Source organism: Sinocyclocheilus grahami, unplaced genomic scaffold (assembly GCF_001515645.1).
Source record: "Sinocyclocheilus grahami isolate Dianchi unplaced genomic scaffold, SAMN03320097.WGS_v1.1 scaffold146.1, whole genome shotgun sequence".
Classification (NCBI taxonomy): Eukaryota; Metazoa; Chordata; class Actinopteri; order Cypriniformes; family Cyprinidae; genus Sinocyclocheilus; species Sinocyclocheilus grahami.
Window position 1 is genome coordinate 878709 of NW_015505325.1, and position 13429 is coordinate 892137.

General features: G+C 37.2%; 1 protein-coding gene across 3 annotated transcripts in view; it reads right to left on the reverse strand.

The window, feature by feature from the left end:
• LOC107591787 (monoglyceride lipase) overlaps window positions 1–11689 on the reverse strand; it is an 18082-nt gene extending 6393 nt beyond the window's left edge. The window contains exons 1-4 of one of the 3 annotated variants that reach the window (XM_016281042.1): window positions 11508–11689; window positions 7979–8123; window positions 1607–1713; window positions 421–557 (exon numbers count right to left, since the gene is read on the reverse strand). In XM_016281042.1, the coding sequence (XP_016136528.1) occupies window positions 421–557; window positions 1607–1713; window positions 7979–8103 (369 nt within the window). In that variant the 5' untranslated portion in view covers window positions 8104–8123; window positions 11508–11689. Of the gene's footprint in view, window positions 1–420; window positions 558–1606; window positions 1714–7978; window positions 8337–9013; window positions 9077–11507 lie in introns of those variants that run through there. The other 2 variants (XM_016281040.1, XM_016281039.1) reach the window with 2 other exon arrangements.
• Between the last annotated feature and the right edge of the window lie 1740 nt (window positions 11690–13429).

Sequence of the window (13429 nt, forward strand, 5' to 3'; positions counted from 1 at the left end):
ATTAATTTTATTTTTTGTATGATTATTTTACTTTCTTTTATGTAAAGCACTTTGAATTACCATTGTGTACGAAATGTGCTATATAAATAAACTTGCCTTGCCTTGAATACAATACAACACAAATCAATATGTAAAATAAAATATTAAAATGCCCCAAAATTTTGATCACATGCCTAACTACGCAAAAAGTTCCTGTGGTTAGGGAAATACAAGTGTGGTCTACTCTCTTTCTCTAACATTAACGTATATTCACTCTCACTCACAGTCATAGCTTTTACACTGAAAATGTAGGATTATTTGTCATCTAATCTTGAGAACCATCGTTCTTGGTGTGAACAGGCCTAGAAAAGGCATTTGACCTCTGTCTGCTTATGGAAAAACACGGCAAACTGGTTTCAAAATCTGTTGACGGTGTCCTACCATTGAGTGTCCAATGATGAAGACTGGCAGATTGGGGTACCGGCCCTTCATGATGTCAATGTGCTGGAGGGCATCTCTGATGTAAATCTGAAAGTTTTTGATATCCATTCTCTCACCTTCACTCTGGCCATGACCAACTGAGACAGAAAGAGAAAGAGAATTATACTCAAAACATATGTTTCCCCTCACTCATGTCTTTGTATATCAGCTCTCCTTTTAAACAGGAGATAAAAGAAGACTGTCACTCACAACCCCATGCCAACAGCTCACAAAGAGCGCAGGAAATTTTGGCAAACAGCTGACATGATATTTAGTCAAGCAAATTAACATAAAATGAATAATGGGACAAACAAATGAATAGAATAGAATAGAATAGAATAGAAATTTCAAAAAGCATGTTACAGACATACTGAAAGGTGAGACTGCATGTTAGAGGAGGAGAGAAACCGAAATAATTAAACAGATAGAGAGAGACTGACTGTAGTGGTTTCTGTTTGTTGTATTTCAATACAACCAATTACTCACACCGAGACACCAGACAGTCAAATCACACACTCACACAACCCCAACTGCTCATCACAAGGCGGCTTGCTGTCTCTCTGTGTGAATCATTAGTTACCATGGCACTGCCTCAAAACCGCTTTAACATTCTGTACACATAGCACCTGCTATTTTCTATATTCTCTACATGTTACATTTCATTTTTGTCATTTCTCAACTCCATCCCCCACTCTAAACCCAGGATGTCCATGCCCACAACATCTGTTATCAATGACAGGAAAAATGGGTGGAGGAATTACAAGGAATCAAATGTGGGCGTAAATACATTTTTCACCCCACACTCTCACAGCCTCATAATGAGCACGCCCTGCTACACCACCCAAAACACTGCTGCACTGTTGCTAACCAACAAATCTGTGTGTTGGGCAGAGGTGTAAAGAGTACCTAAAAACCATACTTGAGTAAAAGTACAGATACCTTACAGTGAAAATTACTCCACTACACGTTACAAGTCACCAATTCCAAAACGACTTGAGTAAAAGTCTTAGATATATCTTTGATATGCAGTACAACTACAAAGTATCCAAAAAGATACTCAAGTACAGTAACTAATTACATTTACTCCAATACTTTACACCTCTGGTGTTAGGGATTTTAGCCATTTGATTAGGAGTCTGCCACTCACCGTGATCGTGGGCGAACACCAGAATACCATGCTGGGTCAGGCTGTGAGCAATGTCAGCATATCCCCCACAGTGCTCTCCTGCTCCGTGGGCAACAAACACCAGCGCCCTGGTGGAGGAAAACACAGATTATTTATTTGGGAAGGGAATTGTAAAGAATTTAACAAATCTGGTTCTGATTCCTTTTAACAATTCCAGTTCCTTAACGGTTTCCAAACTATTTAATTATTAGTTATAAGAAAGAAATGAATGAACAACAACAATTACAACAATTGTGTTTAACAAAAAACTGTGTATTTACACAGACTTTTCCCAGTCTTTTTGACATAAATGCAATCCTATTAAACAACAATACTAAACAAACCAAAATGTGGTAACATATTTTATTCATTTATTTGATAAAATACTACTGACAAAACTGTGCTAAAAATGTACATCTGTATCTATATGTTGTCATATGAACAACCGGTCAGTAACAAGATAAGTTTCACAATTAGTTCTATGAGTTTCAATTCTCACTTGACTATTTTTGAGTCATTAGTTTGGGATTTGGTCATTTCGAATTGGGACTACATTGGTTTCTCTGAATGGTTTTTATTCTCTAAAAATAACCAAATTACTAAATTTATTCCTTCGGTAATTGATCTACACTGGTGGTCACATTGTCTCAACTATCTGATAATAATTATAGTTTACTAAGTACACATAAAAATATAATTTTTATTTAATTGTTTACGATATAGAACATAAATAATACTAATTGCAAATGCGTAGTGTACAAGCTAAAGGTATCAGCCTAATCGGGTATCTGTATGCTATGCTTGTACATAAGTTGACTAAATACAGACACAGCCTACTAACAGTCTCCCACCAGAATAACAAGATATGCTCATTAGTAGCATACACACAAAAACCCATAAAAAAATAAGGCAGAAGGAGAGAGAGAGAGAAATGGGGAATAGCTTTAATAGATCCAAACTTGTGCAGATTTGTTGACCTCAATGCAGCCTCTAATCAGTAACAAAAAGAGTCTTTGTAAATGTATAATGGGCTCACATGGTCTCAGAGGAATGATAGTGAGCATCTTTACTTCTATTTGGAGAAACTGCTAATCGTTCTATCCATCTCTCTGTCATACTCAGAAATGTATTTACTAAAAATAAAGCCTCTCAGTCTCAAACTACGAGCTGGTACTGGTGTAAGATAAAATGGAAGTGTTTGTGTGTGTTTGTGGTTATGATCATCCTTAGATCAAAAAGCTTTTGTCCTTGAACCCTGAGAATGGAGTTTGCGAGGCAGACAGAGAGACTACTGTGTGTGTTTGCTAGTGTGTGCGTGTGTGCACGTCTTTGGAATTCCAAAACAGATCTAAAGTAGTTAAACTACAAAGTAACAAGCATCAAGGGCAGAGTGGAGATAAACAGAAAATGAAAAAACTGTGTGCCTGTACAATTTGGGCTATACTTGTGAGGGACATATTTGTGTGTGTAGTTTGGCATTGCACTGACAGCTGTATAAATATCCATGTTTGGTAGTAGAATTCTTCTCTAAATGCCATTAGACACAAGAGAATGAACCACGCTGACCGGCATGACCCAATTTATCGGACTGTGTTTCAATACTTTGCATGGGTTCAATGCCCAGAATATCTATTGAGCGATCTGTCAATCATTACTGGGGTCATACAATGGGCTACTGTGGTCTTTTCAACTTTCACCCACTTCCTGTTTCGCTGGCTGCATCTGGTGGCATCAGCACTGGACATGTGCATGTAAGCGCCTGTAAAAGGACATTGTGCGATGATGTCTGGGCTGTAAGCACAGTAGTTCTGTTAAATGTTAAACCAAGTAGTGAAGTGGTGAACTCGGTGTAAACAGTTTGACTCTTCAGCTGCTCATGTCTGTCATGCCTATTCTTTTAAGTGGAAGTTCAACTTCCAACAGACAACCTTACTACGTTCATGTTTACTTTCAAAGGTTGGTTTGGTGTAGACGTCGAGCGAGTGAGTGCTAGGAGGTCCACAACCAATTTAAGAGAAAAAATGATTTTACAAAATGTACTTTCAGGGCTGTCAATGGTAACATGTTCACTTAAGATATTAATGAAATATGTTTAACGTATAGCTTTTTTTGTACAATCACATTTACCAAAATTGCTAGCATTACGATTTAATTCTGCTATTACAAAGGCTGAAATTATGAAGATTAATTTTATTGTATTGACAGTAAGAATTTTTTAGCTGAATCTAGTTTTAAGAAGTCAGAAAACAAATATTGATTTTTACTTTTTTTGTAACAATTGTTATATTTTGTTTTATTATAATATCACATTTATATTAGTAATAATACTTTTTGATGATCCTTTTTTCGGATTTTCCTCACACAGTATAAACTGTTTTTTTTATACATAAAATATACACATGCCTTTATATTTTAGGAAGAAATGGCTCATATTTGGGTTTGAAAACCCCTGATTTAGACTATATAAAATGTCTACACTAAACGTGTAAAAATCTTGTCAGGTGGGATTCAAATTTGGGTTATCTGGCTTCATTCCGATGATGTTACATAATACAAAAAAAGCATACATATGGGATCAGTTTATTGTAGCAGGATGCATAGCATTCAGTAATTACCATGTCCTACCGCCCTAAGCTGAGATGCTTCTAGTAAACATACCCACAGAACCTTCAGACGATCAAACACAGGCTAAATATTTCACCATAAACAGAATGACAGAGTGCAGCAGAGGAGATCCTGGTAGCATTCCTTCAGATGTTTGATATAACCTTCATGTTAGCTGCTCTGAATCTTTCACATTCAGTCACATGGGAAGCTACATCTTACATTTCCCAAAACAAAATATTTGTGGGTTTTATGACATTTTACTGAAGATCACATGGTTTTGTGTTTTATCAGTTTACTCTTATTATATACACACATGAACATGTACAGATACACACATATACACACACACACACACACACACACACACACACACACACACACACTTGTTATATACACTGTTGCTGACAAGCATTAGAGATCAAATTAGATCAAATTAGAGAGAGGGGAAGAGGTGGTAACTATGGTAACGGCATGCTCTCCTGGGCTACACTATGGCCACTTCATGGTGTATAGCTGATGGCAAAACAACAGCTCTGTAACAGTAGGCATAAAGAGTTTGACCTGCTTGACATAATCATGACACCCACAGAAACACTGCCTATCGTACAGTTTTTTTTAAATGCTTACACACAGTTTTTTTAACTATGGCTCCATTTCTCAAAACTCTACACACAAAACCACAAAACACACACACAACATGCAAACCATCACACATATCTTGCAAAAGCAAACACTTAATTCAAAACTATTATAACTCTTGTAAAAAAATTATTTTTGCATAGTAACTGTACACACAAACATAAAATAATTAGCCACATACACGCTAAACTACACACAGATGTGAAAAATTTAAAACACTACTCTCGTGTGTCTTTTGCTTGTTCAGTGCGCAGTGGAGAGTACAGGATTTTGTCATAGTACTCGCACATACATGCATATGCATGTACACTGTATTTACAATATGTATGTACAACTGATGAATTTTACACAGTTATGCAACTGAACTGAATCAATACTGAACTGACTTAAGCTGTATAATGACACTATTGACTTGTTAGAGCTGCTTTACAGCAGAATTTGAATTTGATACTATTGGGAAGCTGCTGTGAAGCAATCTATATTGTATAAAGCAATTTAGAAATAAAGTTGACTTTCTGACTTGGCTTGCATGCATATTCAGTGTGTATAAATATATATATTGTGGAGGACATTTTATTTTTATCTGAAATATTATTATTATTAGTAGGAGCAGTATTTGCTTTACTGTACTAAAGAGTGCTCTGTCTCTGAGTGCTTCAGTTGCTTGAGTTTTTGATGAGCTGAGAGATAACAGGAAATCTGTTTAATGTGTGTGTGTGCAAGACAAGTGTGAGATGTATATATATATATATATATATATATATATATGTGTGTGTGTGTACTGTACATATATATATATACACACACACACATAGTATATAATCATACATATATATACAATGTAAACAGAAATGCAAGGGAGTACAAATAATTTCTCTCTCAAAACACTGAGTTTTGATTTCAAAGTGAACAAATTATGTGTAAGTGTTTTCATGATCACTGGGTGTAGGCCATCAGTAAATGAGTGTGGCATTTAAATGGCAGTGTTTCCCAAATGAAACAAAAGAGCTGTTAGTTTTGAGTGATGTGTGTAATGTAGAGAACTGTGTTTAGAGTTTTGTAAAAAGTTTGTTTTACAATAGCAAACTGAGTTTGAAGCACATAATGTGCTTGTAGTTTTGCAGGCTTGGCCTAAAGATTAGGTATATGAGTGAATGGTTTCACCGAGTGGGCCTCAAGTACCACTTTTTAGTGTCTACAAAATTTTTTAAAACTGTATTGTAGATGGAAGCATCTGATAAACCAACATACTAAAAAATGTGACCTATTTTTAAAATGACTAAGGAGAACCACAGCTGATGACACTATAGTTAAAAAGTGTAGCAGATCTGTACTGTGAGAGAGTGTGTGTCTATAAGTGGACATAAAGAGGCCATGAGCAGGGGTTTTCGCCTCATGGAAACCAAGACATTCCCTTCAGCGTTCACCGCATAGATACTGAGTGGGCCCCTTTCAGGACGGTATACTGTAGTCATTTAACAAGATAATGTTTATGAGAAACTGGCTTTATATCACTTGAAAACCATTGTGAGTGAAAGCAGGCACTGCCTGTAAGATATAAATTCTCTATAAAATAAACTATTAACATGTCGGTTAATTTGCACGGCATGTGATGTCAACTGGGCAGCACCCATGAGAAGCCAGCCAGCTGAGTGTAAAATAAAACAGCTTTTTGTAGAAGATTGGTATGTCTGGAGTCTTCATTTCATTCAGTTTGCATCACTTTAATGTTGTTTCTCCAAAATGTTTGTAATGTGGTGTTTGGGTTTTGTCATGTTCATGTTTTCCATGTCTTTTATTTTGTAATTGTTTCATGCTGTCAGTGTTATGCTTCCCTTGCCCTCATGTATCTCTGCTTTGTGTATGTGTCATGTTCTGATTGGTAGTCCTAGTCATGTGTCTTGTTTCCCATTGGTTTGTTCTTGTCATGTGACCTGTATTGTTTGCTATAAGTAGCCATCATGTTGCCATTGTCTCTCGTCGTGTATTGATGTTGTAACCTGCTGTCGGTGAGTCTAGTCTGTTCATGTCAAGTCAAGTCTCGGATTATTGTTTGGATCACTCTGTAAATAAACTGCACTTGGGTTCTTCACTACACTCGCCTTCAGTGGATGATTCGTTACAATGTTGTTCATATTTTTTTAATGTTTCCAGCATAACTTATCAGCAGTATACAGCACATCCAGTGTGTTTCACAAACACATCTTTTAAAGAATCATTTAAAAAGACTCATCATACATCCAAATATGTCTACTTTCTCACTAAACAGACAAGTATTATGTCACAAATATTCTTGAAAAAGTAAGCAAAATGTACCCAGAGGACCTACTACTTCCGAAAATATCCAGACATGGACATTTTACTATCCCATGAGGCTTCAGGAGAGATGTTGTGAATGGCAGTGAAGCGATTTCAGATGCAGCTTCAGCAACTGGAGTTATCCGTTTGAATCCTTCATTGAATTCACTTAAGTTATCATTTTCAGTGTTCGTAAAGTGGGTTTTTCATGAAATATAAATGAGAAACATTACTCACTTGTTCATGACAAGATGCATTTGCAACAGCGTTTTTACTATATTATTATTATTATTATTATTATAAATGATTTTTATTTGTAATAAAACATTAAAACATACTGCATTCTTTGAGTTTATATGTGAATATTTTATTTAGCAGTACATTGATATATTCCTAACTGCACCTTTAAAAACAGGATTTTACAAGAAACTTCCCTCGTCTATTTCCTCACTCATCAGCTAGACATCATGTGATGGGGCCAACAGTTTGCAAAAGAGATAAAAGAGAACCTCGCAGAAAATCTCAGATCAACCCACTGTTAACGTTTACTGCAAACATGAACCTGCTCTGTTATAGCCTGTTTGTAGTAATGAATGCGTGTCGCGTTTTAAAGTAGTCGTTAAGGTGCTGGAATGGAAAGGCAGACACTTCAAAGTGGACTAAAAATAGCCTAAGCTCGGTAAGGAAACATCCGTAAACACTTATCAGCCTCTCGTCCTGCTCTCCTGGAGACTGCAACGGGAGAATCTTTCGCTTTATCCCAAGAGGCCTGACCTGTGTCTGTTTTGCATATGAATGTCTCGCACTTACTTTGGCTGACTGTCGGGCTCCCAGTAACGGCAGAACAGGTGCAGTCCGTCGGCGTTGACGATGTGCGGCAGGTCGGTGTAAGGGACACCTTGCGGTGACAGACGATTCCCCTCGGGTTCCGGCATGTCCCCGCCGAGGGCTGAGTCTGAAATAAACAGACGGAGCGCTGTCAGAAGCTCGCTGCTGTACCAGTATGAAACAGCAGCGACTAATAGGCAGGTGGCTAGCATATGCATTCCGGGAATTTCATTCATCTGATGCAGCGCTACGTGCAGCGACCGGCAGAATGTTTTAAATGACAGTCGCTTAGTCAGAGCGGACCGAGATAACACTGACTGTCCTGATCCCTTAGCAACATGTACACAAGCACGCGCGCGCTTTTAAATGGACCGACGGTTCAAAGAGAGTCTATTGTCAGCGCATTGAGCAGTTTCCAATAGACAGGAACAAAAATAGCGAGTGCACTGCAGGACTGTTTGTGACTGACAGCATGCCAAGAGGGAGACAGTGAGAGAAGCTGCCAGTGCCAATGCATCGACCTGCCAATTAATGTGAGCCCAATCTATTTAGGCTATTTGGGTCGATAGATAATCGAGGCCAGCACTAACTGTTATAATAGGCACAGTTAAGCGGCCCATTCTCTCAACCCGGAGAAACACTGAATGACAGGACACACGTTTAGATGTTTTCATGCGTTAGCCTTACACAGCCTATAGTTCTCAACCAATACTGTTTTTATTTACGACAGATACAGAATATCATATTTGCATAACCAATTTGCAGAACTGATTATTAAATTTACACAATAATAAAAAAAATATATTACAATATAACAACAATAAAAGCATGTTAATTGTGAATTCTTAATAATTAGTTCCGTTAAATGACACAGTACCGCCGCTCCCTATGTTTGCGTGGGGCACCATTGTTGCTCAAAAAAAAAAAATTCGTTCTATATTAATATTAACATATACATATACGTAAATAAAAATATAAACATGAACATATATACATAATTATACAAATGCGTTTTACGGTGAATGCAGTAGACAGGCGAAGCACACGTGACGCGCCATTCCCGCATCCGGCCCGGCTCGCTCTCACCTCATGTCTCCAAGTAGATATAACTGCAGACCGGAGATCTCCAAAATGGGGCGTGAACTCCAAAAGTGGGCAGAACCTCCAAAATGGGGCGGGGTCTCCTCGCGCAAAGACTTTCACCATTGGCTCTGGCTCCAGCCAATTGTTATTGACTAACATTTCAAAATAAAATTGTATAAATTAAACATTGTTTCTAGTTCGTCTAAAATAAAATATGCTATATAAATAAATATTGGGTAGTGACGCTGGGTGTAACTAAAAAGGTGCCATTGTCCGATGAGGTCCAGTTGGGGAGTTATGGAACGATCTCATATCGCATAATCTTATTAACTGTTTACCTCCTGAAATGCATCTTTCTTTACCACGCTATTCAGCGCCAATCCCGCCGTGCAGTCCATTTGACTGGTTAAGGTTAGGGTCAGGTGTGGGGTAGGTTTAAGGGTTAGCATTTTTTGTAGCATAGTGTAGGAAATCAACACTTTAATTGACACAACCAATAAAATCTTTAGAATCAGCTGTGGGGCGGCGTTTGCACTGAAGTGGATTGGGGGAAAAAATTGCACAAGCGTGTCATGTGCCTGTCTGTCAATGGGAGGAAGCCACGCCCTATTTTGGAGCTCCCACCCCGTTTTGGAGTTCCCGCCCCCATTTGGAGATCTCCAGGCAGCAGTTCTTTGCGGCTGACTGCAAATGATCACAACTTTTTTTTTTTTATTGCTTAATGTATAACGCAAATGATCACAACTGATGGACAAATAAAATAAAATAAATAAAATGGGAAAAGACATCAGTAGTCCGGCGCCGAGATAAGAAAAAAAAAAAACCAAGATAAAGCCCCTGCATCACTTTTAGGTACGTTTATAATCATGTGAAACTTTTTTGGATGTTGAAGTTAATAACGTGTTTTAATGTCGGTAATAATATCACCGCCGCATCTGCCTTAATATTCTCTCAGTTTCCATGTTCCCTTAGGAAAATTAGGCCTAACCATAATTTTACTACGAATAAAAAAAAAAAAAAAACGTGATTCTTGTAGCAATGGTAACCACAAATTAACCATGGTTTTGATACTTCAAATCGCTTCATATAATAATTTACGAAATATTCAGATAATATTTTTGTGGTAATAAAAACAGACCTAAGCGAACAACAACCTTTAAAACGACATAAAATGCATTATACAAAAACAATGAGGCAATAATGATTGGTAAATTAATAATACTCGTATGGTTTCATTGAATAACACTGTTAAAATACATAATGTAATACAAAATAAACAATTTATGTACATTACATATTATTACAAATGCCTGCAAAGGGCGCCAAAGGCCTGGTAATTGCTGTTGTAACACTTTCAGGATGATCAAATCCTCCTTAATATTGACCAACCATTTAATTAAAATATCCACTTAATCTTTAAATGTTTGGCCACCTTTTTGCGATAGAAATGCTAGCCTCTATAAATTCTTCAACAAAAACATGTGGACATCACAACATTTACAAAAACGAATCCTTGGTTTTATCGTAGTAAAACTGCTTAATTTTCTTTTGTATGATTTCTGAATGCTTGAGACTATAAAATCAATCAGACAACTGTATTAGTAAAATCATAGCCATATAGGCGACTGTCTACAATTGTAATTTGTAAATAATACAATTTAATTACAATTTAATTATTTACTTTTATATTTTATTAAAGTTCTATTTTGACCCCTATAGTAGGCCTAGGTGTTTTTTTTACTTCCATAATATTTTGGGGAGGGGGCACAACAATACAATTCTGCTTAGGGCACCCATTTGGCCAGCAGCGGCCCTGAAATTAGGCTACGTCGTTTTGCCATCTAAATGGCCATTTTTTATTTTCACAGTCTATTTGTTTGTCTAAGTTTAAAATGCAATGCCTTTCTCAGCTAAGTGTTGAAAAACAATCCATAAAAAGCCACCAAACCGATTATCGGTCTACAGTCTATGATAATTAACAATAGCCTAATTATTAATGCCGTTTTATTTATGCAATGTTAATTGTCCTTTTTTATTATTTATTTATTTTCACATGTCTATACTTCTTCAAAATGCTATGCGTTTCTCAGCTGACTAATAAGTGTCAGTAGCCGTAAAAAAATGTCACCAAACGGGTCTGCTTTTTAAGAGCCTAATTCTTTCTAGTTATATTTGTGCCCATAACAAAGATAAATGGTGATAGGTGTGGAGAACTATTTAATTATATAAAACAAATCTGTTTTCTGCCCCTAACATGTAAACACGCAGTTTCTTTAAGGAACGTGAATTCCTGTGACTCGGTGCGCGTGCCTTTCTTAGATTATGTCTGTATTAAACAGTGCTTGGCAAAGGTGATTCCCCATTTTTTAATACAGAATCATATTTACTAGATATTAAACAACAACAACAAATTCAACCAACCACCTACCTGAACCTGCTACAGACTGAATGCTGGAGACAGAAATCAAGTCAACTTTTCGAGTCAGTGGCCGGTATCGGAGCCGGTCGTTGACAGCGGCGCTCAGCCTGCTGCTGTTTCCCGCACTGGGCTCAACTCTGATCCGCTCACACACAGATGCTGAGCGGCCGCCTTATGGGTGGAGAAAGAGTGAAAGGGGAGCTGTGTGAGAAACCGCCAACACATACATACACACTCCCTCTCTCTCTCCCTCTCTCTCTCTCTCTCTCTCTCTCTCTCTCTCTCTCTCTCTCTCTGGTGATAGGTGTGGAGAACTATTTAATTATATAAAACAAATCTGTTTTCTGCCCCTAACATGTAAACACGCAGTTTCTTTAAGGAACGTGAATTCCTGTGACTCGGTGCGCGTGCCTTTCTTAGATTATGTCTGTATTAAACAGTGCTTGGCAAAGGTGATTCCCCATTTTTTAATACAGAATCATATTTACTAGATATTAAACAACAACAACAAATTCAACCAACCACCTACCTGAACCTGCTACAGACTGAATGCTGGAGACAGAAATCAAGTCAACTTTTCGAGTCAGTGGTCCGGTATCGGAGCCGGTCGTTGACAGCGGCGCTCAGCCTGCTGCTGTTTCCCGGCTCAACTCTGATCCGCTCACACACAGATGCTGAGCGGCCGCCTTATGGGTGGAGAAAGAGTGAAAGGGGAGCTGTGTGAGAAACCGCCAACACATACATACACACTCCCTCTCTCTCTCTCTCTCTCTCTCTCTCTCTCTCTCTCTTTTTATTTATCTCTCTCTCTCTCTCTCTCTCTCTCTCTCTCTCTCTCTCTCTCTCTTTCTCTCGGTTCTTTCACATTCGTTACAGCTGAATGAGATTGATTAAACTCATTCATCTTCATATGTCGACTGTCTTTCAATAAGTCTTGAGAGAGCTAAGTTTCAGGTATGAGACTAATGCTGTTCAGTACTGGAGTTGTTTTCTAGTCTTTGTGTGATATACAGATAAAATGTCTGTAACATATTAGCTATTTATTCACCTTTAATGTGCACAGTAAGTCAGATGCACACCACTTGTGCTTTTGTCACAGGAAACATATAATCTGTTCTTGAAACAATATGCGGGTACTTGGGCGGGTTCTAGATGGTCTTTTCCTGTTGGGATTATGCTGGAATTACCAGTTTTTCGGAAACTTGTTATGGGAAGACCATTTACATAAAGTCACTATTTATGAACTTTCTGAATGTGTCTTCATACAGGAAAACAGCACCCATCAAATGAAAATGAACTACGTATTAAATTTTAAATATCACTGAGATGCTTATCAGCACTTCAGACCGAACATAAAAAAGAGGAATATGAGAACTCCAAACCTGTTTTTTTGTATTAAATATTTTCACAGATAATTGGTAATCTAACATGGCAGATAGGCCTACTAACAATTCACCACAAGAATAAGAAAATGACTTTATTTAAGTTAGAATGATCGTAAATACACTTGCATACAAAGTTAACAAACACCATACATAGTTTATACACACTTAAATACATAAACTGATTTTTTAAAATAATGGTAATACTACACTACCATTCAAAGGTTTGGGGTCATAAAGATTTGTTTAATGTTTTTAAAAGAAGTCTCTTATGTTCACCAAGGCTGCATTTTTTTTATCACAAATACAGTAAAAACAGTAATATTGTGAAATATTATTACATTTTAAAATAACTGTTTTCTATTTAATTTTTTTTTTCTAAAATGTACTCATGTGATGGCAAAGCAGCCATTACTCCAGTCTTTAGTGTCACATGATCCTTCAGAAATCAATCTAATAAACTGATTTGATGCTAAAACCATGCCAAACCATATTATTATCAATGTTGAAAAGAGTTGTGCAGCTTAATATTTTGTGCAAACCATGATA